Here is a 25,618-nt window from a genome sequence, read left to right on the forward strand (position 1 = left end):
TCAAGTGTGTTTGTGAAGACATATGTTTTCATTTTTCTTGGTAAATACCTATGAGTGTATTTACTGGGTCACATGATAAGTGTATGTTTAGTTCTATAATAAATTGCTTATGTGTTTTGCAAAGTTGTACTATTTTTCATTCCACCAGCAGTGTATGAGCATTCCAGTTGCCCCACATCCATACCAACACTTGGTATTGTCTGTCTGTTTTTTTTTGTGTGTGTGTGTGTGTGTGTCTCTGTCTGTTTTAATTTTAGCCATTCTAGTGAGTATGTAGTGGTATTTCACTGTGGTTTTAATTTGCATTTCTGTGATGACAAATAACATGAAGCAGCTCTTTTCTTGTGCTTATTGGTAAAGGTTGAGGTTAATTTTTTTTTCCCCATATGGGTATCAGTTATTCCAGCATCATTTGTTGAACAGATTACCCTTTCTCCATTGAATTATCTTGCCATGTTTGTCAAAAATAAAAAAATTGTATTGTACAATTGTATATAAATTGTATATAATAGGTTAATTTCTGGACTCTCTTCTGTTCCATTTATCTATGTTTCTCCTAATGTGAAGGAAATGCAGTTGACTCTTGAACAACACGAGTTTGAACTGCCTGGGTCCACTTATACTTGGATTTCTTTTTCAATAAATACATATTATAGTACTACACAATTCATGGTTGGTTGAATCCATAGATATGGAGGGCTAACTGTAAAGTTATATGTGGATTTTTGACTGTGCGGAGGGTCAGCACCCCTAACCACTGTGTTGTTCAAGGGTCAATCGTACTGTCTTGAATGCTGTAGCCTTATAGTAAATCTTGAAATCAGGTAGTGTAAAGTGTTCTGACTTTATTCTTTTAACAATTTTAAATTGTTAAATTTTTAACAATTTTTAACAATTTTAAACAAAATTGTTTTAGCTTTGGTCCATTGCATCTCTATATAAATTTTAGAATCAGTTTATCAGTTATTACAAAAAAGCTTGCTGGGATTTTTACTGGGATTGTGTGAAATCTATAGATCAGTTGCGGGGAGAATTGACATCTTAACAATATTGATCTTCTGATTCCTTAAAATGACACATGCTGTTAAATTTCTCTCTAAATATTTCATTTTTTTGTATTTATGGATTTTATGTTTAAATTTCATTTTTAATTGTTCAGTGCTAGTATATAGAAATAAAATTGAGTTTGTATGTTGGCCTTATATCTGCGGCCTTGTTAAACTTATTTGTAATTCTAATAGTTTTTTGGGTAGATTCCTTATTTCTCTGTAGATGATTATGTCATCTGCAAGTAAAGACAGCTTTACTTCTTGCTTTCCAATTTGTATGCCCTTTTTTTTTCTTGCTTTATTGCACTGTGCAGGACTTTTAGTACAATGTTAAAAGAAATATTGGGAGTAGACATTCTTGCCTTATTCCTGATCTTAGGGAAAATGCACTTAATCTTTCATGTTTAAATATGATGTTAGCTATAGGTTTTTTAATTTCTAAATTTTTTAAATTTTTTATTTTTGGCTGTGTTGGGTCTTCATTGCTGTGCGTGGGCTTTATCTAGCTGTGGCGAGCAGGGGCTACTCTTTGTTGCGGTGCACAGGCTTCTCATTGCGGTGGCTTCTCTTGTTGTGGAGCACGGACTCTAGGCGCACGGGATTCAGTAGTTGCAGCATGCGGGCTCAGTAGTTGCGGCACGTGGGCTCTAGAGCTCAGGCTCAGTAGCTGTGGCGCACGGGCCTAGTTGCTCCATGGCATGTGGGCCTTTCCCAGACCAGGGATCAAACCCATGTCCCCTGCGTTGGCAGGCGGATTCTTAACCACTGCGCCACCAGGGAAGTCCCAGCCATAGGTTTTTTTGAAGGTCCCCTTTATCTAGTAGAGGGGATTCAATTTTTGTTTTTAATTTGCTTAGTTTTTTTTTTTAATCATATGTGTTTTGAATGTTGTCAGGTGCTCTTTTTGCTGTCTGGCTAGTTGATTCTATTGTTTTCCTCCTTTATTCTGTTAATATGTGATTTACGTTGATTGATTTTTCAAATGTTAGGCCACTCTTGCATTTGTTGGATAAATTCCACTTTGTCATGATGTATTACCCTTTTTATTGATATAATGCTGGATTTGATTTGGCAATATTTTGTTAAGGATTTTCACATTTATGTTTATGAGGGATATTGATTTATAGTTTGTGTGTGTGTGTGTGTGTGTGTGTGTGTGAAATCTATGTCTGGTTTTGTTGTCAAGGTAATGCTGGCCTATCAGAATGAATTGGGAATTTTTACCTATTTTTTTGGCTGTGCCACACGTCTTACAGGGTCTCAGTTCCCAGACTGGGGATTGAACCCGGGCCACGGCAGTGAAAGCCTGGAATCCTAGCCACTAGGCCACCAGGGAACCCCCACCCCCCGACCTTTTTTTTTCTACTGTACTTTCTGAAATAGTTTATTATAAGACTGCTATAATTTTTTTCTTAAATGTTTGATAGAATTCACCAGTGAAGCCACCTGGGCCTAGAGTTTTCTTTTAAAATTTTTGTTGTAAACTTAATTTCTTTTTATTATTTATTTATTTATTTTGGCTGCACCAGGTGTTAGTTGCGGCATGTGGACTTCTTAGTTGCGGCATGCATGCAGGATCTAGTTCCCCGGCCAGGGATTGAACCTGGGCCCCCTTCATTGGGAGCATGGAGTCATACTCAGTGGATCTCCAGGGAAGTCCCTTAATTTCTTTTTAAATTAAGTATTTTAAAATTATGTTTTAAATTATTAATTATGTATTTTACAAACAGATATAAGGCTATTAAGCTTTTCTGTTTTTGTCCTAGGGTCAGCTTTGGCATATTGTGTCTCAAGGAATTTGCAGTCATTTGCAGTTGTCAAATTTGTTTGTAAGGTTTTTCATAATATTCCCTTATCTTTTTTTTTTAATTTTTATTTATTTATCTTATGGCTGCGTTGGGTCTTCGTTGCTTCACGTGGGCTTTCTCTCTAGTTGCAGCGAGCAGGGGCTCATGTTTGTTGCGGTGCGCGGGCTTCTCACTGTGGTGGCTTCTCTTTGTTGCAGGCTGTAGTGTGCGAGCTTCAGTAGTTGAGGCACATGGCTCAGTAGTTGTGGCTCGCGGGCTCTAGAGTGCAGGCTCAGTAGTTATGGCACACGGGCCTAGTTGTTCCGTGGCATGTGGGATGTTCCTGGACCAGGGCTCGAACCTGTGTCCCCTGCATTGGCAGGTGGATTCTTAACCACTGCGCCACCAGGGAAGTCCCTCCCTTATCTTTTAAATGTATATAAAATACACAGAGATTTCCCCTTTTTCATTCCTAATATTGGAAATTAATGTCTTTTTTAATTGATCAGTCTGCATACAGATTTATCAATTTTAGTATTCTTCAGAACACCAGTTTTTATTTCATTGATTTTTCTCTGTTGTTTGTAAGTTTTAAATTTTATTTCTTCCTATTTACTTTGGGTTTCATTTGTTCTTATTTTTCTAGCTTCTTTTCTAAAGTGACTAAGTAAAACTGTAAACTTCCTTCTAAGCACGGCTTTAGTTGCATTCCACAAATTTAGATGTGTTGTGTTTTCATTGTCATTCAGTTCAGAATATTTTCTTACTTCCCCTGTAATTTCTTCTTTGACCCATAGATTATGTAGAAGTCTGTTTAATTTCCAAACATTTGAAATTTTTCCGTATTTTTTTCTGTGATTTCTAGTTTAATCCTATTGTGATCAGAGAACATTTTCTATATGATTTCAAGTCTTGTAAATTTATTTTATGGTCTGTCTTGATGAATTTTCCTTATGAACTTGAAAATACATTTTACCGTTGAACAATATAGGTTTGTACTGTGCCGGCCCACTTAAAAGCTTCTTTGATAAATACATTCTTCATTACTACACTGTTTGCAGTTGGTTGAGTCTGTGGATGGGGAACCTTGGATATGGAGGGTCAACTGTAAAGTTATATGTGGATTTCTGACTGTGTGTGGGTCACTCCCCCTCACTCCCTTGTTCAAGGGTCAACTGTAATGTATATCTTGCTGCTGTTGGGTGAAGTGTTCTGCGAATGTTATTAGGCCATGTTGGTTGATAATATTATTTAGGTCTTCTGTATCCTTACTGACTTTTTGATTAAGGTGAGAAGATTATTAAAGTCCCCAACTATAACTATGGATTTGTCTTTTTATGTTTTAAATTTGGTCTGATTTACTTTATGTGTTTTGAAACTATTATGTGTGCATACTTATACAGGATTATTATGTCTTCTTGATTGACTCCTTTATTTTGGAAATGTCCTTGTTTATCATTGGTAATATCTTTTAGTTTGAAGTTGCCTGAGATTAATATTTCCACTACAGCTTTCTTATGATTAGTGTTTGCATGGTATATCATTTTCCATCCTTTGGCTTTTTAGCTATGTGTGTCTTTTTGTTTAAAATGGGATTCTTGGGCTTCCCTGGTGGCGCAGTGGTTGAGAATCTGCCTGCTAATGCAGGGGAAAACGGGTTCGAGCCCTGGTCTGGGAAGATCCCACATGCCGTGGAGCAACTAGGCCCGTGAGCCACAACTACTGAGCCTGCGTGTCTGGAGCCTGTGCTCCGCAGCAAGAGAGGCCGCGACAGTGAGAGGCCCGCACACCGCGATGAAGAGTGGCCCCCGCTTGCCGCAACTAGAGAAAGCCCTCGCACCGAGACGAAGACCCAACACAGTCAAAAATAAATAAATAAATAAATAAATAAAATAAATTAAAAAAAATAAAATAAAAATAAAAAATAAAATGGGATTCTTATAGGCAATATATAGCTTCATCTTGCATTTTCTCCCCACCCAGTCTGACAATCTCTTCCTTTTAATTGGAGTGTTTTAACTTTTCTTGTGGTACAAGTATACTGTTGACAAATTCTAGCTTTTTTTTTTTCCTTTTGAAAAAATCTTTAATTTGTATTCATTTTTGAAAGATATTTTCATTGGATATAGAATTCTAGGTCGACAGTCATGTTGTATCTGCCCACCCCCCCGCCCCGCCCTCTGTGGGCATTTTAAAGATACTATTTTTTTTTGAAATCTCAGATGGGTGAGTTTTTATGTTTTTTTTTGTTTTTTTTTTTTTTTAAACACAGACACAATGTGCACGTGACCTGTCTATTCATTTTCTTTGTTGTGCAGCCTGGCGTTGGGATTGGCGACTCTGATGGCCAGCGGGGCTGCTCTTTCCACAGTGGCTTTGAGTTCTTGGAGTAATCTCAGCACAGTAAGATTTGTTTCACATCAGCAGCCCTTCAAGCTCCTTGAAGTTGTGAACCAGGAACTTCCGGAAGCCACTGGGCAGCATGAGCTTTGTTTTCTTGTTGCTCCCATAACCAATGTTGGGCATCAAGATCTGGCCCTTGAATTTCCTGCGCACCCTGTTGTCAGTGCTTCTGGATGTCTGCCAGTTCCGCTTAATTTTGACATATTGGTCTGACTGGTGTGGGTTGAACTTCTTGGTCTTTTTGACGATCTTGAGCTTCACGAGGGCTTTGAGGACAGCCATGGTGGCCGCCACCTCTGTAGGCAGCGCCAAGGAAGAGCTAAAGATACTGTTCCATTGTATTTTTTTTGGCTTGCACAGTTGCTGATCAGAAGTCTGAAGTCATTCTTAATTTTGATTAATTTTTTTCTGGCTACTTATAGGATTTTCCCCTTTTCATGAATTTTTAGCATTTGATTATGGTGTACCTTAGTCGCTTTTGTGTTTGTTCTGCTTGGAGTGTGTTGAGCTTCTTGGATCTGTGAGTTTGTAGTTTTCATCAAACTTGGAAATTTTTCAGCCATTATTTCTTCAAATATTTTTCTTTTTTTGGTCTTTTTTCCCCCTCTCTGTCCTTCATTTTGCTCAGTTTCTGTTCCTGTGTTTTCAAGTGCACTTACTTATTTTTCTGCAGTATCTAACCTATTGTCATTACCATTCAGTGAAATTTTTATTTCAGATATGTGTTTTCATCTCTGGAACTTCTACTTTCTTCGTATACCTCACATTTCTCTCCTTACTATGACCATGTTTTCCTTTAAATTCTTTTCTTTTTTATTTATTGAGGTTTACTCGACATAGCACGTTATGCTAATTTCAGGTGTACAGCATGATTTGAGATTTGTATTTTTTAAGTGAGTTAAATTCTTGAATAAAGTTATGACACCTGTCTTAATGCTCTTGTTTGCTAATTTTTCTTATTATTATAGGTCACAGTTTCCTGCGTCTTGACACATGTTGAGATTTTTGATGAGGTACTGGGCGCTATGAATTTTACATCGTGGAGGGTCTGGATTGTGATCTTACTTTCAAGAGTGTTGAGTTTTGTTCTGGTGGGTGATTAAGTTCCTTTCGGTTCGTTCTGATTCTTTCAAGTCCTGATCTAGGGTCGCCTTTATCCTAGGGGTGATCTGACCCCCCCCACCAAGACGTGGCCCTTCCAGGTCTCTACCAAAGGCCCTGATCGAGCAGGGAGAATGCTCCACTCGGGTGCTTGGGGCTCGTGAGACCTGTGAGGGTTCTGGGAACTGTTGAGCTTGCAGCTTCTTCAGCAGTCTTTCTTCAGTCTCGTGGAGTGTCATTCTCTGCATGTACAAATTTTAATATTCAGTAGAGACTTAAGGAAAGCGCTGTGCAGATTTCTGGAGCTTCCTTTCTGCAAAGCCCCCTCCTCTCCGGAACCCTGTCCTGCACCTTTCAGCTGACTTAGCCTCCCTGAACTCCAGTCTGTTTCCTCAGTCTGTTGCTGTGGTCTGCTGGGATTCCCCCCTCCCACCACTGCCCCCGCCCTGGCTCCTTGGTCTGACATGTGCAGAAACCTGGCAGAAGCCAGGGTGGTCTTAGGGCTCATACCATTTGTTTCTGTTCTGTCAGGAATCAAAGTCCTGTACTGCCTGCTGTCCAGCGTCTACAAACAGTGGTGCCATTTATTTTGTTTAGTTTTCTGGTTGTTTACAGCGGGAGGGTGAACCTGGTCCCTATTACTTCATCATAGGGCAGACTCTGTTGGTTCATTTTGAGCAGACGAATGATATAACTTCCATGATCCTCATCTCATCCTGAATGTGGGGTGTTGGTATTATTCCCCTTATTCCCGTGGATGAGGAACTGAGGTTCAGAGAGGTTGACCAGTATACCCGCGGCCCCTCAGTGATTAATGCCAAAGGTCATGCACTTGCCACTATACCAGTGCCTCTCCAACAACATTTGTTGAATTGAATCTTATTCTTCCGAGCAAAGAACTATAGGCCATATCTTGCCTAGGGCATACCCAGAGCTACACAGTCGCTGGCAGGTGTAGGATGAGCGCTCCTAGAACTGAGTGTTCTTCTGGTTGCTCAGATCTGAGCTGTGTGTGCAGTTGATCTTTGCTTTGCATCAGGGTCAGCACGTGGGCACACCTCCTGGCTGGGGAAGGTCAATGCCTGGACAGCAGGAGTGGGAGCGCCTTTTGTCTCTACCAAACTGACGCATTTCTCTCCCTGCCACTGTGCCCTTTTTTTGTTTGCCTGTCTGTTTTTTAAAGCATTCTGATGCTTTTTCTCTTCTTCCTGCCCGCTCTCTGCATTCTGGCCCCTGAGGATCCTGACTGCAGATTGCCTTAGAGCCTACTTCTTCTTCCTCAGCTGGTGATTTCTAAACCTTACTATTACTATTATTATTTTTAAAACCATAAACCACCCTGTCAAGATTTTTCAGGATTAAGTTGGAATTTAATTTGTAGGGATTTGTTTCAGGCTGGAAAATAGACTTGACCACTTAAAGGGGGGTCGATGTAGGGGCAGGTGTTTGAGAAGTATTGGACTTTCACAGAAGCTGGCCTGATGAGACTCATGGACCTGTGTGAGCTTAGTTCAGCTTCTGACAAGCAGTTGCCCGCTCAGGCCTTTGCCCTCTTTTGAAGCAGCGTCATGTAAAAGATGGGAGTCTGTCTTCCTCCTCATTATGAGGAAGCGGAATGGTCAGGATTCTCCCAGGGGTCCTGTTGGTGTTTGGATGGAATAGTTCTTCATTGTGTCCATTGCAGGACATTTAGCCTCCCAAGCCTCTGCCCTCTAAATGCCGATGGGACTCCCTGGTCACTGTGACAGCCAGAAACACCTCCACACATTTTTAAATGCCCCTGCGGGGGTGATTGTGCCCCAGGGTTGAGAACCGTTGGGTCGTGACATTGCTTTGAGAGTGGCCAGGTTTGTGGTTTGGTGTAGGTGAAATGTTCCAGGGAAAGACACTGCTATGGTCCTTTGCTCGCTTCATTTTGGCTTATGTATATCAAGTGGTTCCTTTGGTTTAATTTTTTAAATTAAAAAATTAATTAAGCCCATATTTATTGAGTACAAGTGACATTCTAAGTGCTAAAGATACGCCTTCACTAAGGTGGTAAAGTGCCTGCCTTCAAAGAACTTAAAGGATAGACAGATAATAAACTAGTTATATAATGAAGAATTTCAGATGCTATTATCAAGGAAATCAATGTGCAGAGCAGTAAAGAGGAATGAAGTCTGTCTTGGTCATCAAGACATAGTTTTCTAAAGGACACAGACAGGAGATGGGGATGGTCCATTTTAGATTACAGATATTTCAACATGAGCTGGCGAATCATCTAGAATGTAATCATATTGGGCAATTCCCAGATTGGCGAGAAGTCCTCTGTGAGTTCACTGGTAAGGTCTGACTGACCTCAGAGAGTACCGTGAGTTGGAATACGGGTGCGGAAATGCTTGTTCCTTTCTAAGCAGCCTCCGAGATTGAGTTTGGAGGTTGGGCTTTGGTGTGCTGAGACCCCAGAAGGCTCTGTGAAGCCAAGGTTTGAAGAATTTGGAGAGTGTTGCTGTTTAAATTCCTTGGTGGGGATATGCACACACATGTGTGCTCCTTATACGCCTTGAATATCCCTGGAAGAATATATAAGGAGCCAACATCAGTGCTGTGTCCCCAAGGAAGAGGAGGCTGTTGGGATGAAAGGGAAGCTTCCTTTTAAATTTTTTTAGTATTTAATTTTTTAAAGCAGAATATGTTTACATGGCTCACAGTTTAGAAAGGTACAGAAGGGTATACGATGAAAGGGACTTACTTGGTACTGTATATTGCTTAAAGTTTTTCCTCTGGCAGACATTAGCTATTCAGGGGATGAACTAATTTTAAGGGAAGTTCCTTGGAGATAATGACTCAGTGGTTAGTTGTATCTCAGGAAGAAAGTTTTGGTTTAAATCAGAATCAGGCTTCCTAAATATTAAAGCTGTTTGTGTTAGTTTGGTTCATCTAGTCAAATAACCTACATTATTATTTACGGGGTAGCATTAAGGTTGTTGCTTACTAAAATGTAGTCTAAACAAAACTCGATTATTTTGATTAAGTTGGAGGGCTCAAATCATCTTAGTACCAGTTACTACCTGAGTCATCATGGGCAAGTTATTTAACCTCCCTTGCCTCAGTTTCCTCATCAGCAATAATTTCATACATTTATTATGAGAATGAAATGAAGAAGGAGCTAAATAAATGTTAGCGCTTAGTATTTACCAAATGGAGTGAAGGAAGCCCTCAGGAAGGTAGTGAACTTTATATAACCCATTCAGACCAAATCTGTTCTGCTCTTTATTGCCCATTCATTCATTCAGCAAATATCTATGGAAGGCCTAATCTATGCCTGATACTGTCCTAGGCCCCAGGGATACAGTGATGAGCAAACACAGACAGTTTCTGCCCATGTGGAGTTTATAATCTGGCGAGGGACGCAGACATCGATCGGCTATCACACACTTAAAGTTGCAGTTCTGCCCAGCCCTTGAAGGAGAGGTATACGGTGTGAGTGTACATTAGGGAGATTTGACCGTGTCATGGCTGTCAGAGAAGGAATGCTTCCCCAAAGAAGTGACTTAACTGAAATCTGAAGGATGAATCAGATTGTCAGAGGGATGGGAGGGAATACCTGGTGCAAAGTCCCATTGACAGAGGAAGCAAAGGCCAGTATGTCTGTTCTGCGCAGAGCTGGGGCACGTGGTGCCACGCAGACCTGATATGTAGTCAGAGAAGACGCGTGGCCAAGCTGAGAAGGCTTTTCTATATTAGCGTTGTTGTTGTTTACTGGGGTGGGTCAGTGGATGAGATCGGATTATCGTTTTGAAGTGATAGTCTGTTTGCTGTGTGGAAAATGACTTAGAAGAGAGCCAGCATGGATGTGCGTGAGCTGATTAGAAGGCTATTGCAGTGGTCCAGGCAGGAGGTTTTGGAAGCTTGGACCTAAGTGATGGCAGAAGAAATGGAGAGAAGTGGATGATTGATTCCACGGATATTTAGGAAGGCGTATTGGCAGGACTTGCTCTGGCAAGTGAGGGGAAGAGCTGTCAGGGATGGCCTTTTGGATTCTAGTTTGCATATTTTGGTGGAAGGTTGTGACATTCACCCAGACAGGGAACAGTGGAAGCGGACACATGTGGCGGAGGGAGAGGATTATGAATCTGTTATGGGATTTGTTAAGTCCAAGAGGAGGCAGGAAGGCAGTTGGGTGTAGAACTCAGAGGGGTCTGGGCTAGAGATCTGAACGCATGAGCTTATTGATGCCTGGAACCTTAGGAGGGAGGGACAGTGGGGGAGGGAGGAAGGGAAAGCTTGCTCAGGTTCTCTGAGACTTTTTAGTTAGTTTCTACACTTTCTAGTTAGTTTCATGCTGGCTGACCTTCTTGTCCTGGCAGAAGAAGGGGCTCTTGAGACAGGACTTTGGATGAGGAGATAGAGTCCTTCCAGCAGAGTCCTTGCCGCTGTGCCCTGTGCCCACTGTGTGGTAGCAACTGGGCATGAGGAAATCTTTGGGGACCCTCTGTGGACTGGACTTTTTCCTCTTCCACCTTCTATCCTTTTTCCCAGGAGGCTTGGCACTTGCCATCTGACTAGCTGGGAGGAGTTTGGAGGCTGGCTCCTGAGACCCACAGATTGGCTCATTTGTCTGGATATTATCTGTAGATAATTGGAAATTGGTTTGAACATCAGTAACAGTAAACTAATCATAACTCTCTCAAGCTGCTTGTTTCCTTCTCTTGGAGATTTGTAGATTTCCTCCCAGTCTGTCTGTCTCTGTCTCTGTCTCTCCCTTTCTCTGAATTCTGGCCAGATCAACCAAGGGTTGAAGGTAAGTGCGAGGGTGAGGGGAGAGATCCAGAGAAGGAAACAGACTAGGGCCAGGCAAGTGGGCCACGTGCTGCCTGGCTGTGGGTTGCTCTGTTTATCTGTCAGCTTGTCACTAGCTTATTTACAGAAAGGATTTAAACTCGGCTTTCTTTACTGCTGGGTATTGGTATCCTTAGTGACAGGTGATAAATAGGAACCAGTGTCCATAGTTTGCTGCTTCCTTGGCTCCAAATAGATGCCCAGAGAAAATGCTGAGTGTGGGCAACTGGGGCCCCCTTGTGGCTGAATCTGGTTCTCCACTTTTGCTCTGCTCTCGCTGGTCAGTGTGGCAGGGAGACATGGCAAAAGGGAAGTTTGGCTTTCACTTAAAGCCTTTTGTGGACTTTCCTATTGCTGCGGATTTTGTGATGGTCCCCAGCCCCTGCTGCTCAGCTGCCGGGGCCCTCCTAAGCTAAATGCAGCCTTCTTGAGGTGCCGTGACAGTAAACCCAGAAACAGTCTCTTCGTGTTCACTGGCAAATTCAGGCTCTTCGGGCTGCTTCTTACAGGTAACCCACCACAGAGCACTCTGCGGTATGGAAAACTGGTGAGAAATACGAGAAGTAGTTGTTTGTGTGTGTGGCTCGAGAATGGCACACCTTTGGTTTTTTTGATGTCCATTGGGTGGCACTGCGATCTTACTTTTGTTTTTATTTTTCTTTGCAGCCAAGCTCTACTCCAGGAAGTGAAAATGTGGCGCCTCGAGAGCCGCTGGTAAGAAGCCATGATGTATAGTATAATTTTTTAATAATTAAAATACTGAGTTTCAAGAACGTTATGCTCCTGTAGTTTTGCATCAGTAGTGCCCCTTTAGGAGTAGGTGCTCTGTGGAGACAGCCTGCGAGTGACCTCTGACTTCTGATTCCTCTTCTGGCACTCAGGGATTAGCGAGATCTCCCCTTAGTAAAGCCTGGTCTTTTCTGGAACAGAAAGCATCCACCCCAGGTGTGGTGATGCACGATTTTACTTGTTTGAATCAGTGGTAATTAGTGGGATGCCTGAAACCTTTGGAGGCTGAGCTGGAGTGAGGTTGCTGGGCCTGACCAAGTAGCTGCTTGATTGTCTGAAATAGCCATTCTGCTCCTCAGGGTGAGGGCACTTCAGGTGGCCTTTGAAGAACAGATAAGGGAGAGAGTTCCATTTTTGCCTGGTCAGTAATTAGGTTTGTGATACTCATTTCCAACATTATCTGCTTATACTATTGATAGGGAAAAGGCCTACTAAGTACTGAAGATAATTTTCTTTACAAAGTGCTTTTGCTTTGGTGGTCTGAGTGAGAGCACTGCCCGCCCGCCCACCCACCCCATTTTCATTGTATTTTGCATTTCAAGGCCTGCTGCAAATCCTGATGGCTGGGTATTAAGACCTGTTATGTACAGGGAATTCCCTGGTGGTCCACTGGTTAGGACTCTGCGCTTTCACTGCCGAGGGACCGGGTTCAATCCCTGGTCAGGGAACTAAGATCCCACAAGCCGTACGGTGTGGCCAAAAAAAAAAGAAAAAAAAAAAAGACCTGTACAAACCAGATAAGTTTTATGGAGGGGCCAGCTTTAGGTTTAACTTTTCAGAGCTTTTCCTTTCTTTGAATAGTGATAGCAAGCTTAGGGATGTACCGCCCAGCTTTTGTTTCAGCAGGGCCTGTAGTTTCACCTGTTTTTCTTCCCGCTCCTTCTGGCAGTAGTGGGAGGGGATGACGTGAGGCCCTTAGCTGGTATGCACAAATCTGAATTTTAGTCTGTGCTAAGGCTTTCCAAGGCAGAAGGCAAGTTGGATTTGACTGAGCTGGAGGAAAGCCTGGGTGATACCAGCCCGGCCAGGACTGTTTGAGGGGAGCACTGTTGTCCTGCATGTCACCTGCTTTTTCCAAGTGCAGCTCGCTTCCCACCACTCCCGGGTGGCTTCATTTCTCTCTTTTGGTATTGCCTGGGTCCTTCCTTGCCGTCTCAGTGGTGTAAAAGCCAGAGGAGCCTTCGCTTTGCCAGCCCCTTAGGTAGGGAACTGGTTTCCCGTGGGGCCTGCCTCGGTGCCCCTCGGGCCAAAGTTGTGGATGTGGCTTCGGACTGAAGTTCAAGCTGGACACTCCAGTCCTCTTCAGTCCTTTATTCCTCAGTCTCTTTTCACATTTTTATCTACGGATTTAGCTACTGATCACCAGAAGAGTGGCTGGACCCTCTTTTGGGGCATGATTGTATAAACTTCTGGGCATTCTTTCTAGCAACGAGCCCTGGGCAATTGGCAGCGTCGCTGATTTCTGGGTACTTGGAGCCCTGCAGCCCCTTGGCTCTGCTAGTGTTTCTGCGCACTGCTCTTCTCCTGCTGTACTCTGCATCTGCTTGTTGGTTGGTTGTATTTTTCTTTCTTTCTTTTCTGGGAGGCCCTGAGCAGTCTTCAAACCCTAGTAGCCTGCGATCGTCCAGAGTTCAGACTCATTCTCTCAAGGCTAACTCTACAATAACCTTATATTTAATTAATATTTTTTCCCCCTCTTTACGTACTTGCTGCATAATTGCTCAGAGGAAGGAAAACACATAGCAGCAATTTATATATATATAAAAAAACAATAATTAAAAAAAAAACCCGAAATAAACTCTCATCTCATTTGGGTTGATCCTATGAGTTGTGTAATTAGGGCCCTATTAAAAGGTAGACCCTTCCTCCTTCCCGTCTTTTTTTTTTTATTAATTTTTTTATATTAAACTCCCACAGTCTCTCAGTCATGCCCTTATTGCTTTTGGTCAACCATTTGCAGCAGCCTGATTAAATGAGGGCACCAGCCGAGCTGTATGGTCTTGTGTGAGCTACTTCTGCCTCTTGGGAGTGGCAGTGGGAGGGTGCCAGGCAGAGAAGCCTCCGAGGGCTAGTGACGGCTTGTGTGGCAGGTCGGGGGTAGAGGATGAGCCGCTGTGAACTGGCAGCGGGCCGGAGAGAGTCATAGGGTGCCAGAGAAGTGATGGGCTGGGAGTGCCCACCCACAGAAAGCCCCGAGGCACTCAGCCCAAGTCACACCTTCCCAGGGGAGATTCCTCCGGTGGCCGTGTGTGTTAGCTGTCTCCTGGGTGCTCAGGAGGAACAGACAATTGAAGGATAAAGCTAAGCCTTCTTCCCAAGTAATTTATGTATCTTATTTGGGGAAGAAAATGCATTTGTTACACGCGAAACAATTAGCAAACGGCACAAGGCTGTATATAATTTTAGCAAACGGTACAAAATTGTATATAATTTGGTGCAGAATTGCCTGGCTGGGAGTATAAGAGAGCCCTCATTATTCAGAGAAGGAAGAGTTCTCTGGGGGTAGGGGGTGCTTAGGGATGGTTTCTGTGAAACTTGAAGCCAGGTCTGGAGGAATAGGATAGTCCGGTGTTGAGGGAGCACCGTGCTCAGTTAGTTTTGGTTTTGTTTTTAACTGAGTGGGGTGCATATTTTCCACAAAATTCCTTAATGGAAGCTGCCTGTTCTCTACACTAAAAAGGCTAAGCATGGGATGCTGAAGGCAAATAATCTTGGTCTTTGTTTTCAGAACTAGATGAGCACTTCGGAAGAATTTTTCCCTTTATTAAAAAAGTGAGTTACAACAAAAGAGGCTCTACTGATTAGTCAGTACGGTGCAAGTTTCATTGTTCGGTGGATGTATTTGGGTGTCTGCATCATTGTTTTGCTCTATTTGCTAGGGAAGGAGGGCCTGATTTTCATATCTGTCCTCTCTGGGCTATAAAAACTGGCTTGTGATTTTGAGTTGATAAGTATGGTCTTGTGGTCTCTTACTGACACATTTGTGTTCATAGCCACCCCCTGGTCTTGATTCCAGCCGCATAGTGACACTGCACGTACCTTCTCTTGCCCCTTCAATCCTCCTCCGCTCCCAAAAGAACCAACCCAGCAACTCTGGCCACATTAGTGGGATAATTGCTCTATAATGTCATGATGTCCTCAGGGCTGGTGATTGGTAAACAGACTCATTTTGATGAATTCTGTAAACTCCCAGTTGAAATTCTCTGATTGTTAATGACAAAACTCTTTGCCAGAGTTAAAGCGGCTGATTACTTTTTCTTTATACTTTGTTCACTGAACTTTGCCCCCCAGGGCAAGCTCCAGAGTACTGACCTCTAGCTTCTCCCAGACGTGTTCAGAACCTTCTGTCAGTTTCCCACAGACCCGCGATTTCTCATCACCTGTGTGGGCGCGTGCTCGGGCCGTCACAGAGGTTCTGGGTCGGTCCCGGCACTGCTCCGCCAGGATCAAGTCCTGCCTAGTCAATAGATCTGTAAGAACGGGTGGACAGTTGTCTGTGTGGAGTAACTCGGTTCCTCTCTTGCTTGGACACAGAAACAGGGTTTAAGTAATGTCTTGAGAGTCCTTCTAGTCATATGAGTTTAGGGTATTTGAAGCAGCAAAAAATATGCTCCCTTGTTTCAATACAACAAGCTCCTCAATATTCAGCAATACTATTGCTTACCTACTTTATACAACACTTACGGAATTGGGCTAAACTAGAATTTCAGCGTTTTCCTCTTTGACACCAACTTCTTTCTAATGGATGAATCTTCTCTTCCTCTAACCTGTAGGTATAGGTTTTGTTTTTGTTTTTTGTTTTTTTGTTTGTTTTTTGTTTCTATCCTTTTCCCTGCATCCCTCTACCAAAATAATCCCAAACTACAATTAATGTACCTTTATAAATGATGATGGTAATTCTACTTTATCACCTTCCCTAGGATTAGTATTTTTAGTATGCTAAATTCTTTTTTTTTTTTTAAACATTACATTCCTATGACTTATTTATTCTATAACTGGAAGTTTGTTCCTTTTGACCATTTTCACCCATTTCCCCCACCCTCCCCTGAGTTCCATTTTTTTTTTTTTTTTTTAATTTTTAATTTTTTAGGTTTCACATATCTGAAGTAGGGAAGTATCATGTATCCTCAGGTTTCTCCCTGAGGCTAAGACAGAACCTTGAGGCAGGGAGGGGGTGGTTCTGCATCACATGTTTGATCTCCACCCTTCTGGGGAGCTCATCCACCTTATACCTGGAACACCGAAGATTTTCTCTTTGGTTTTTAAGTCAGTTAACCAGAGGCTGGTAATCAAAAGGCCATTAATATCTTGATGAATTCAGGGAGCTAGTCTGTGAGCTTCTCTTTAGGAGAGCTGTGGCTGGTTGCCTGTCTCCTGGAGACCTCTCGCACGTACTTCTGGCACGGTCTCCCCTATATTTGTATCTTTTGTGGGTCAAGTATTGATACTTGGGTATACTTGTTGGTGGGCTCACTGTGGATAGGTGATTCTTATGTTTTTTCCCCACCAAAACATTTCTGAAGAATGACATTCACACGCTCAATGCACTTCTTTGTGTGTACTCACGTACATATGTGTGTATGTGCATATCCAGAACATGTAACACACATATATTTATTTTACAAAGTTCAAAGCACTTGGTGGGGAAATAAAATGATTTTAATAGTGTATTCATGAAAGTGTTTTACAAGCACAGGGGTAATAAAACTGGCCACTTAAGAGATTTCAGGAAATTGTCATTTTTCCAGGAAAAATAAATAAATGTGGCAAATCTAAAGTATTAAGCATTATTATTTAAAGGGTCTGTAGTGGTTGATTTCTGTGGGTGTAGCAGAGTTAGGTTTGCTGAAGTGAACTGTAATCTCCACCTCTTGTTTCCCACTCAGGGTCTGCCTAGAGGCAGTGACCGGGAGTGATATTATAGGGATAATCCTAAGTATGCTCTGTTTATTTATTTGTAAAAAGTGAATCATCTGCAGATTTGGTACTTATGGTACCAAAGCAGGAGGCACCCCTCACGGCTGCTGTGAGAAACTTGGAACCTAAATCGAGTGTCAGCACCCAGAGGGTGGGGCTGTTGGTGCTCCTCCGTTGGGATGCTGCCGTGCGTCCAGGCTCCGGGTGCTGGGCTGGAGGCCTGGGCACCTAGGTAGGAGGAAACGTTGGCTTTCCTCCTTCCCCACTCCCCTCTCATCACCTGTGGAAAACGCTGCTCTTTTAACACTGGCACCCCTTGTCGGGAGGGTGCCTGAGATTCCCGCCTGTCCTGCAGATGCGGGGAGGAAACTGGAGAGAACTAAATGCTGAAATGCATGGACTTGAGAAAAGCCTCATTCCGTCTCTGGGTGGCTTCTCTGTAATCTCTAGGCTACTTACTGATTTTGAAATTACTGCCTCTTCCTACTCCGTCCTTCCTATTACAGACTGAGAAGGTTTATTGAGTAGACGAGGCGGTGCCCTTTCAGTTCTCTCCTCCTTCAGGTAAATGAAGAGGTTGTGTTTTCAGTTTTAAGGTATCCTTATGATTATTAGATGAATCGAAACTCTTAGGAGTAATAATTAGAGAAATGGAATTTGAGATCGTTATTCAGCTTTGTTTATGTTTTGGGTTTCTGGCTTTCGTGGTGACACTTTATATTTGCTGTCGTTTCTGTAATCAGAGGCCCTGACTGTTGGATAACTGAGCAGTGTCCTCAGTCTGGAGTGGGAACCAGGAAGCTGAGCGCTCAAGTGCCTTTTCTCAGAGCCACAGTGATCAGGGGAGTTGGGTTTTTCATCTTGTCACCAGACTCATTCTTTGAGAAGAGGTTTCATTTTCTCCCTTTCGTCCTGGAGGCACAGTCTCAGAGTTCTACCCGGGCGTTGGCTGGGCATGGGATGTATAGAGCTCTTTTTTGGGCAGAGTGACCTTCTGAAAATGTTTTTCTGTTGTTTTAAATCAGTCATTAAGTTATTTGAAAGAATTTTTACTCAAAAGCTGCTTTTAAAGTGTGACCTAAAGGTGGGTATTCCGTGTGGCAAACTCAGCAAATCCCCTACGAGCCCCCAGTTTGTGAAGCACTGAATGTCATACTTAGGGCAGCCGTGTGCCCTCTGCTTTTGAGGATAATTTCAATTTAAAATGTTTTAGCCCATTGTCAAACCATGCAGACCAATTTGGGTTTGAAAAATCCGCTCTTGTAGTTAACCCCACTCTGCGCTGAGAAGCTGCGGGAAGATAAAGTGGTGCTTTGGAGAAGGACGCGATTGCGGCCCTCCCTCCTTCCCTCCCAGCTCTCCTTTCTTTTATGGTTTGTAGTTATAACCAAGATTTATGCCTGTTGCTCCACAAATCTTCTCTCTGCCATTATGAGTTTGTCTGCACAGTCTAGAGACGGGGCCGACGCTGAGTGATGCTTGAAGTAAATCTGCGTGGGGTGCTCCCTGACCCCGAGGCCGACAGGAGCCGACTCCTGGCCCCCCGGATGGGGCTAGATTGCCCCTGTCGGGGAGAAGACGTGCTGCCACCTCTGTGGCCTCTTGCCTCTGGTGGCGCTGGTGGCCCCGGTCTCCTGCTTGTGCTCACAGAGTCTGCGGGGTGGTGCCCTGGGGTAGCACCAAGAGGCCTTTCTCTGTGTGTCCGCTGTGGTCCAGTCAGGCCATGGCAAGAGCATCTTCAGGGGCAGGGCTGCCTTTTCTAGCTTGGAGGGGAGGAGCTGCTGATAGAATCAGGCACACAAGTTGATCATACGTATATACATGGTTTAGGTTTTCCACAGTTTGCTGAAAATGGGTTTTGATGGAGAAGCGGAAGAGTAAACAGCATTCATTAAACATCTTTCTTTTTCCCTTTCCTCATACCTTCTGTTTGCTGTATTCTTTTCTTTGACTCACATCAGATCTCTTGTGAAATGAAGTGGCAGCACCAATAAATACATATTTTTAAGAAAGTGTCAAGAGCTTTCATTAGAAACTGATTCACTGTCATGGTGCCGGGTGCTCTTGACTGGGCAGCTCCTGGCTGGTCACATCCACACCCACACCCCTTCTGCAGACCAGGAGGGTGTCAGCTTGTCTTGAACCCGTGGGCCAGTTGATTTGTTAGCAAATTAGGCAGTTTTGTTAAATATGCTATAAACAGGTGAAATATAATGTGAACAGAGTGATCTATAAATGTAAACACAAATGTAAAAAGAGGGTTCTGTGAAAACTAAGCTGAATGTTTTGGTAAATGCAAACTGCTAAAAAGATTGCTGTCTTTTTAGGTGTGAGTGGGGAAGATCCTAACAATCTAGAAGTATTCTGTACTTCAGTTTGCTTTGCTAATGTCTTTTAAGGGCTCGCTTTGCTTTAGAAATTGTGAAGGGTGTGTTATGGGTGGAGTTTATGCAAGAAAGACGTCTGGGAACTCCAGTCTGTGGGTCCCACACTCAAAGAAAAGGTCTTGGCTCTACATCAAAAGATTAGCAAATAGACTGCAGGTTTGTTTATAGGTTTTAAGTTAATGTGAAACGTTTAAGGTATGTAGATAGACCCCGTTTTTAATGATTCCCTGCTTTAACTGATTTTTCAGTTAACTGACCAATTGCTAGGTCTGATCACATAGGCCAGGAGGACTTCTGCCGTATGATGTGCTGGCCTCCGTGCTGGTTTCCTTTATTTTTGTTATATTGTTTCATCCCAGCAAACCGGCGAGGATCACTCTTCCTCAGTTTACAGTGAGGAAACAAGCCCACGGCAGTCAGGTTCCCAGAGCTAGTCAGCGGCAGGGCTGGGATGTAAACCCTGGCGCCCGCACTGCTGAGCTCTTCTCTCCGTCAGACTTGAGCAGGGTGGGAGAGCAGGCAGGGGCGGCGTGCCCGCCTCGCAGAGCACAGAAGTCTGGGAGAGGGCTTTGGCTCGTTCAGGTGCTGCCTGGTGAGTCTGTGCTTCCTCTGAAGCCTCTGCCTTCACGCGCTCTGGCTGGTTGGAGTCTTTTGTATGCGTCTTAGCTGTTGAAAAGGCACCTATTAATTTATCAGAGGTGATGTGGGCCTCCTCGTGCGTGGAGGAAGCTTCTGCACCCATGTACCTCACTAATGACAGGCTACGGGATGGAGGCGAGATAATAGGATCTTTCATCTCTGTCTGTGGAGCAAGGTGCTATGTCCCTGGTAGCTTCTAGGGGGCAGCAGCCGCTTATCGTTCCCTCTCCTGCTGGCAGAGGGAAGGGTCCACAATTGAGCGCTCGGCTTTTGACTCCACATAAGAAACCACAGTGTTCAGGATCTTCCGTCTCTGCTTTCTCCGCCCCCTCAGATAAATCCTTTATCTGTGTCCCCATCAACATCCACAAATCCTTCACTGTCAGAATTAAGGCGGCAAAAGTCACTTGCTTTGAAGATAGGAGAATGTCTTCAGGAGAGTAAAATCTTCTTGTCACATCTTACTTGTTGCCAATGATAACCCATGCTAATACTGTTTGGATGCTTTGAAACTTTCCCCTGTGGACACGGGTCTTTATTCTGTTGGGAACACCACTGTCATGTGGTTGATCATCTGTCCTTCCTGTCAGCATGTGCCTTAACTTTCCCCACCCCCACTCCCAAGCCGGGCTTACGGAGGTTTCTCTTCAATTCTAAATGACTCATTTCATAAGCACATTAAGGAGGAAACTCTGGATTTGTCAATCCTTTTAGCCTTTGGGGCCCAAGATGCATATGGCCAGCTTGTGCCTTGTTGAAGTGAATGACTGACTACCCCCATCCCAGAAGCACATATTTCACCGTGGCCCTGACTCTCAGGTCTTCTTCCAGTTGTCTGTCTGAAGCAGGGGACAGCAGGGAGAAGGGCTGGTTGCAGGCAGAACCGGAGTTTTGCGGTACACACGGAGAAGTAAATTGGCCGCCACGTTTCAGCCCTGTGGGGTTCATCTAGGACTAGCTGAGACTTCTCAGTCCTGACTCCACCGTGGGAGGAGCTGGTGACCAGTGCTCCCGGGCTCTGCCTTCTTGCAGGCTTTCATCCGAGGACCCTGAGGACCCCGGCATGCTGGGGAAGGGTGGGAGCTTCCATCCCGGCTCCGAGAGTGGCTTTCCTCAGAGACAGAGGCCCGCCTCCTAACCTCACCTCTCCAGCTTGCTCTCTGTTGTCTCTCTGAAAAATGGCGGTTAATAGAATCTGCTAATGAACAGAAGAAATAACTAGAAATAGTGGCAGATCATTTGACAGCAAAGTGGTTTATAATGTCTGTTTATCAAACGATGATGATTATCATTATTGTTATTTCTATTGGATTTTTGAAGAATTCAGCCTGGTCTCCAGAGCCCCATTTATAAGACTCTTTATTTCTTCCTTTGTACTGTCTAGGAATAACTTTATTCCAGTGAAATCCAGGTCTGTGGTTCCGCACGCCTCCCCAGCCCCTCCCAGCTCCATTTTTCTCCCTTCCTCTCTGCTCAGCTTCCATTACCTCAGCGGGCTCCGGCCGGTGGGGTATCCCCTGCTGACCAGACCGGCAGAGCTAATACCGGCTGGAGGAACGCTGCAGCGTTTGTTTTGGCAGTTCCTGGATTTGGTTTAATGTACAATTGATTTTTTTAATGTATTTAATCACTTTTTTCTTACCTCATAAGGATTAACCTGCACAAACCTCATTTTATCCTAACTGTGGCTTTGGGAGGAAGGAAGAAGAAAATTGAGTTTCTCTAGCTTATTTTATTCTTTCACTTTTTATTTTCTGAATGGCTTTTCCTGCCGAAGCAGCTCAGTAAAATACGATGTATTTTAGTGGCCATTACTTACTCATCACTAACTGGTCTCTCCTGCTTCCCTTTGTCTGTGAACTAAATACAGGGGGTCTAACGATAATTGGTAGCTCTATCACAGACTCGCCAATTATAGATCAACGGGGAAAACAGCCCAGTGATGGTTTGTGGTTGGCACTGGCTGCCTACCCAGCAAACGCGAGTTATCGTTCTGCATCTGCCCCTGAGTTGGGCTTGACCAGATCGGTCCTTTCCTAACTTTGTACCTTGGCTTCCCTAATTGCATCACACGGTCTCCCTGATGTACAGATTTCAACTTCATTTTATCCCTATGTGTGGTTTTCAGGTCCACGTTGTCCTTTCTTAGTTCCTGCCTCTTTGTCATGTCTACACAGTATTAACGCAGAGAGGTTTTGTTTCTGTTTTCTTTGCGGCTCCCTGGTGCCTAGAATGGTTAGGTGGCAGGCTACAGATGAAAGATTCTCTTGAAACCAGCGGTTTTCTGTATAGTTTTGTCTGCCGAGTCCAAGTAAAGGCAAGTCTTTGTGGGTGCCCAGTTCAGCCCCCTTTTTGAGCGTTTATCTGATTTGTATTCCAGCTTATCCACTTTGCTCTGGCACAGGATGGGGAGAAGTTGCGTCTCACTGTTAGGCTGCCAAGCTCTTGTGTAGGGCTGCTAGGTGCTGAAGTGGCAAAGGAGTCCCTGTGCTGTATGGCCAAATTTCCAAGCAGAATACATTTTTCGTTTGTTCGTTTCCTGGGTATTTCGCACCTAGGCCCCTTGCTGAACCCTGTATGCAGTGGGCACACATCCTTATCCCTCAGCTCCCAGCAGGAGGTAGGCACTCAGCACATGCTTGTGGCGTGTGTGTGTGTGCGCGTGCGTGTGTGCGTGCCCGCGCGCGCTCACTTATGTAGATGGTGATGGTGAGCCAAGGGGCTGGAGTGCCCAGTTGCTGCCCGCTGGGAACTTAGGGTGCAGCATTCCCACTGGTACGCAGATGTTCAGTGTACCATTGCCACGTAGGCAACATAAAGCGGGCATTTTATGAAAGGGAACATCAGAGGAAACATTATGGCTGAGACCTTTATAGCCTTTCCATTATTATGGTTTAAATCTTGACAGTCTTTATTCACAGTGACGCTGGGACCAGCAAAGACAGTGCTCACTCCCACCTCCCCGTCCTCTCTCTCCACATCCTGTTCTGTAGCTGTGATAGGCATCGTTAAGTGTGCAGGCAGCAGTGCTGCTTTGTAGTTTGTCTAGAAACAGCCCCTTTTGACTCAGAAGTTGGAAACCAGATGACTCACCATTCTGTTTGTTTTATTGCAACTGTCATTTCATAAAATGCCCTGAAACCTTTAAACTGTAAATGCCAACGAAAGGTTTTCGTCTTTCTGTTTTTATTTTGTTACCTCTTCTGTTATCTGTGATCTTTTCTTTCATGTCTCTCTTTTCTCCTTCCCGTTCATAATTATTTTCCCTTTCATTTGTCTCTCTTTCTCCCCTGCACACCCCCCACCCTCCGCCCACCGCTTTGATGATGATCGTGATGGCATCTGTAGTTGAAGTAGTCTCTGCTAACATCATGATGAGTTCTCTCCAGGTTTACTGCCATCAGATTGAGAGTCTACGCCCCCCAGTTTTTGTGTGTGGTTTAGAAATGGAAACATCCACGTACATTGAATTTTATAAAGTACTCACTGGTTTCAGCTCTAGAGGCTAATGCCATGTCAAAGCGTAACAGGAACTCACTTTTTGTGATACTGCATTTTGCAAAATCGTGGGTCTCTCCACATATCCATTTCCTCCCTTGAATGGGTACCAGGATCACAGTGTGACTAAGATTGCTAGGCTTTCCTAAGACGGCCTGTAGGGTTCCTACACAGAATGTTGATTGCCAGGAGAGGGCCTTGATCTTATTAACCTTTTTCTCTCCTAAGATGGCATTTACCTGGAATTCCTGAAGTAAAAGAGAGCATTCTTACGGCTTAGGTGGGGTGTCAGGATCTAAATTTTTAAGGACTTGAGCTCTCAAACTAGGACTTGTCGGATCTTTCTTCCTGCAGTTTCTGACACTGTGGCACTTGACTGAGTCACCTGATTGATGACTTGAACATCATTGGGTGTTAAACACCTGGCCAGGGAAACAGGGACCCTCTGTGGATTTACTCAAAGGACGGCAGACAGATTGTGGAATTTTAATGAAGGTGGGGTGGGTCCCTGATGTTCATCTGCTTTGGAGCATAACCAAATCCCAGCATTAACTTCAGGAGTATTTGTGGGAAACCTGCACTGGTGTCAGTGGTCATATTCCACATTTATCACATTCATAAATCCTACTGAACTAATTTTAGAAGTAGCTAGTTATAATGAAAAAGAACAATTACTTCAGATGCACAGGAGCCTCTCTTAAATGTTCCTTGTTGTTTTTCTTTTTCTTTTTTTTAAAAGGCCTTTGGTCTATTTGGGCCTTCAGAGTGAGCCATCCTCTGAATTCTGTTGCAGTAAAACTTCTTTCCTATATGTCTCTAAGGAAGGAGAGTATTTTCTATGCTGTGAATGGGGGAAAACATGATATCATTACAGTATTTAATAAATTTGATGGCTGTGAGTTTTAAACATGAGTTCTGTTAATCTGCAGGGCAGCTTTCAACATAGAATGCTGTGTTTTCACCCACTTGGCTCAATGTCTGTTTCTGACACAACCACTATTCCTGCTGCTGGAAAATAGAAAACCACAGGCTGTTAACTTAATACTCTTCCCTTCTGGGGCTAGGGTGGGAGCAGGGCGAGGGCAAAGCGGGGGTTCAAATCAAGATACTCTCACTCCCCGCTGGAGAGAGATGTTCCCTCGTTCCAGCTGACAGTTTGAACAAGGATTCTAGAGTTTCTGGCCATATTAATTAAACCTCAGTGAGGGGTGCCCTGCGCGTTTACTCCTTGGGACCAGGAACAGCCTGCCAAGTGTCTCTTCGCAGGCTCCCTCTGGATTGCCTACCTATGGATGCCTTCTCCCTTCCCGGGCAGGGCCTTTTGGAGGAGCAGGAGGATCATTGAGTGCTTGTAGCCTCTTCATTCCTTGGCTTCTCTGCTGAGCCCTCCAGCAGGGGTGCCAATTCTTCCATTTAGCTGACTATTATATAGCCCTTAAAAGGGAAGGGTTTATTTTAGCTGGCTGCTATAGGGACGTTTCTGTTTTCACTGGCTGCTATATTGACTGGGAAAGGGAAAGGGGCCGTATTGCCGGGAGCTGTCATATTGACTGTTACAGAAAAGATCTGTATTTAAGCAGTACCAGTGCACTGGGATCTCCCAGGCAAGATATTAATGCTAATTCATCTGCTCACCCCCTGCTGTGAGTGTTATTTGTTTAAATCTGTAGATTCCCACAGCGCGTTTATATCCTCACTAGAGTGAGCTCGGCTCCCTGTAATTATTTAACATTATATGCTGATATAAATTGTAACAGTTAAAGAATGGTAATGAGTAGCCAAAAAAGAAAAGAAGAAGAAAAAAGAAAGGAAACGGGGAAAAAAAAGAAAAGAAAAGGAGAAAGTATGTTGAAAACCCATGTAGCGTATACATATTATAAGTTTGTCGTGTATGTGTGTGTGTGTATATATCTATGTGACATTTGAAATGGCAGAGTCAGATTCTGAAACAGCAGTGAACTACGTCTGGCATCTTTTCTCCCACTCCAGGTTGATTTGCACAGTGTGGCCGAGTCCACGTATTGTGCATCTGTGTGTGCGCACGTACGCGCGTGCTCACGTCACCCCCCAGAAGGACTGTACTGACGTGTGCTCTGATGTGCTGTTTGTACACACGTGCATGATTACAGACTGTGTGTGTGTTCCATGTAGTGGCAAGAAATTTATCCATTAGCAATTCAGCTTCTTGATGAGTAGCTGATACTTCCTTCTAGCTTCCATGTTGGCA

At 43.8% G+C, this 25,618-nt stretch overlaps 1 protein-coding gene across 6 annotated transcripts in view; it reads left to right on the forward strand.

The window, feature by feature from the left end:
• PEX14 (peroxisomal biogenesis factor 14) overlaps positions 1 to 25,618 on the forward strand; it is a 138,673-nt gene that overhangs the window by 5,256 nt on the left and 107,799 nt on the right. For 2 of the 6 annotated variants that reach the window (XM_068538862.1, XM_068538866.1), the window contains exons 2-4: positions 5,155 to 5,239; positions 6,208 to 6,330; positions 11,828 to 11,875. In XM_068538862.1, the coding sequence (XP_068394963.1) occupies positions 5,180 to 5,239; positions 6,208 to 6,330; positions 11,828 to 11,875 (231 nt within the window). In that variant the 5' untranslated portion in view covers positions 5,155 to 5,179. The remainder of the gene's footprint in view (positions 1 to 5,154; positions 5,240 to 6,207; positions 6,331 to 11,827; positions 11,876 to 25,618) is intronic. The other 4 variants (XM_068538863.1, XM_068538864.1, XM_068538865.1 and 1 more) reach the window with 4 other exon arrangements.

The sequence above is a fragment of the Eschrichtius robustus genome, chromosome 3, assembly GCF_028021215.1.
Source record: "Eschrichtius robustus isolate mEscRob2 chromosome 3, mEscRob2.pri, whole genome shotgun sequence".
NCBI classification, from domain to species: domain Eukaryota; kingdom Metazoa; phylum Chordata; class Mammalia; order Artiodactyla; family Eschrichtiidae; genus Eschrichtius; species Eschrichtius robustus.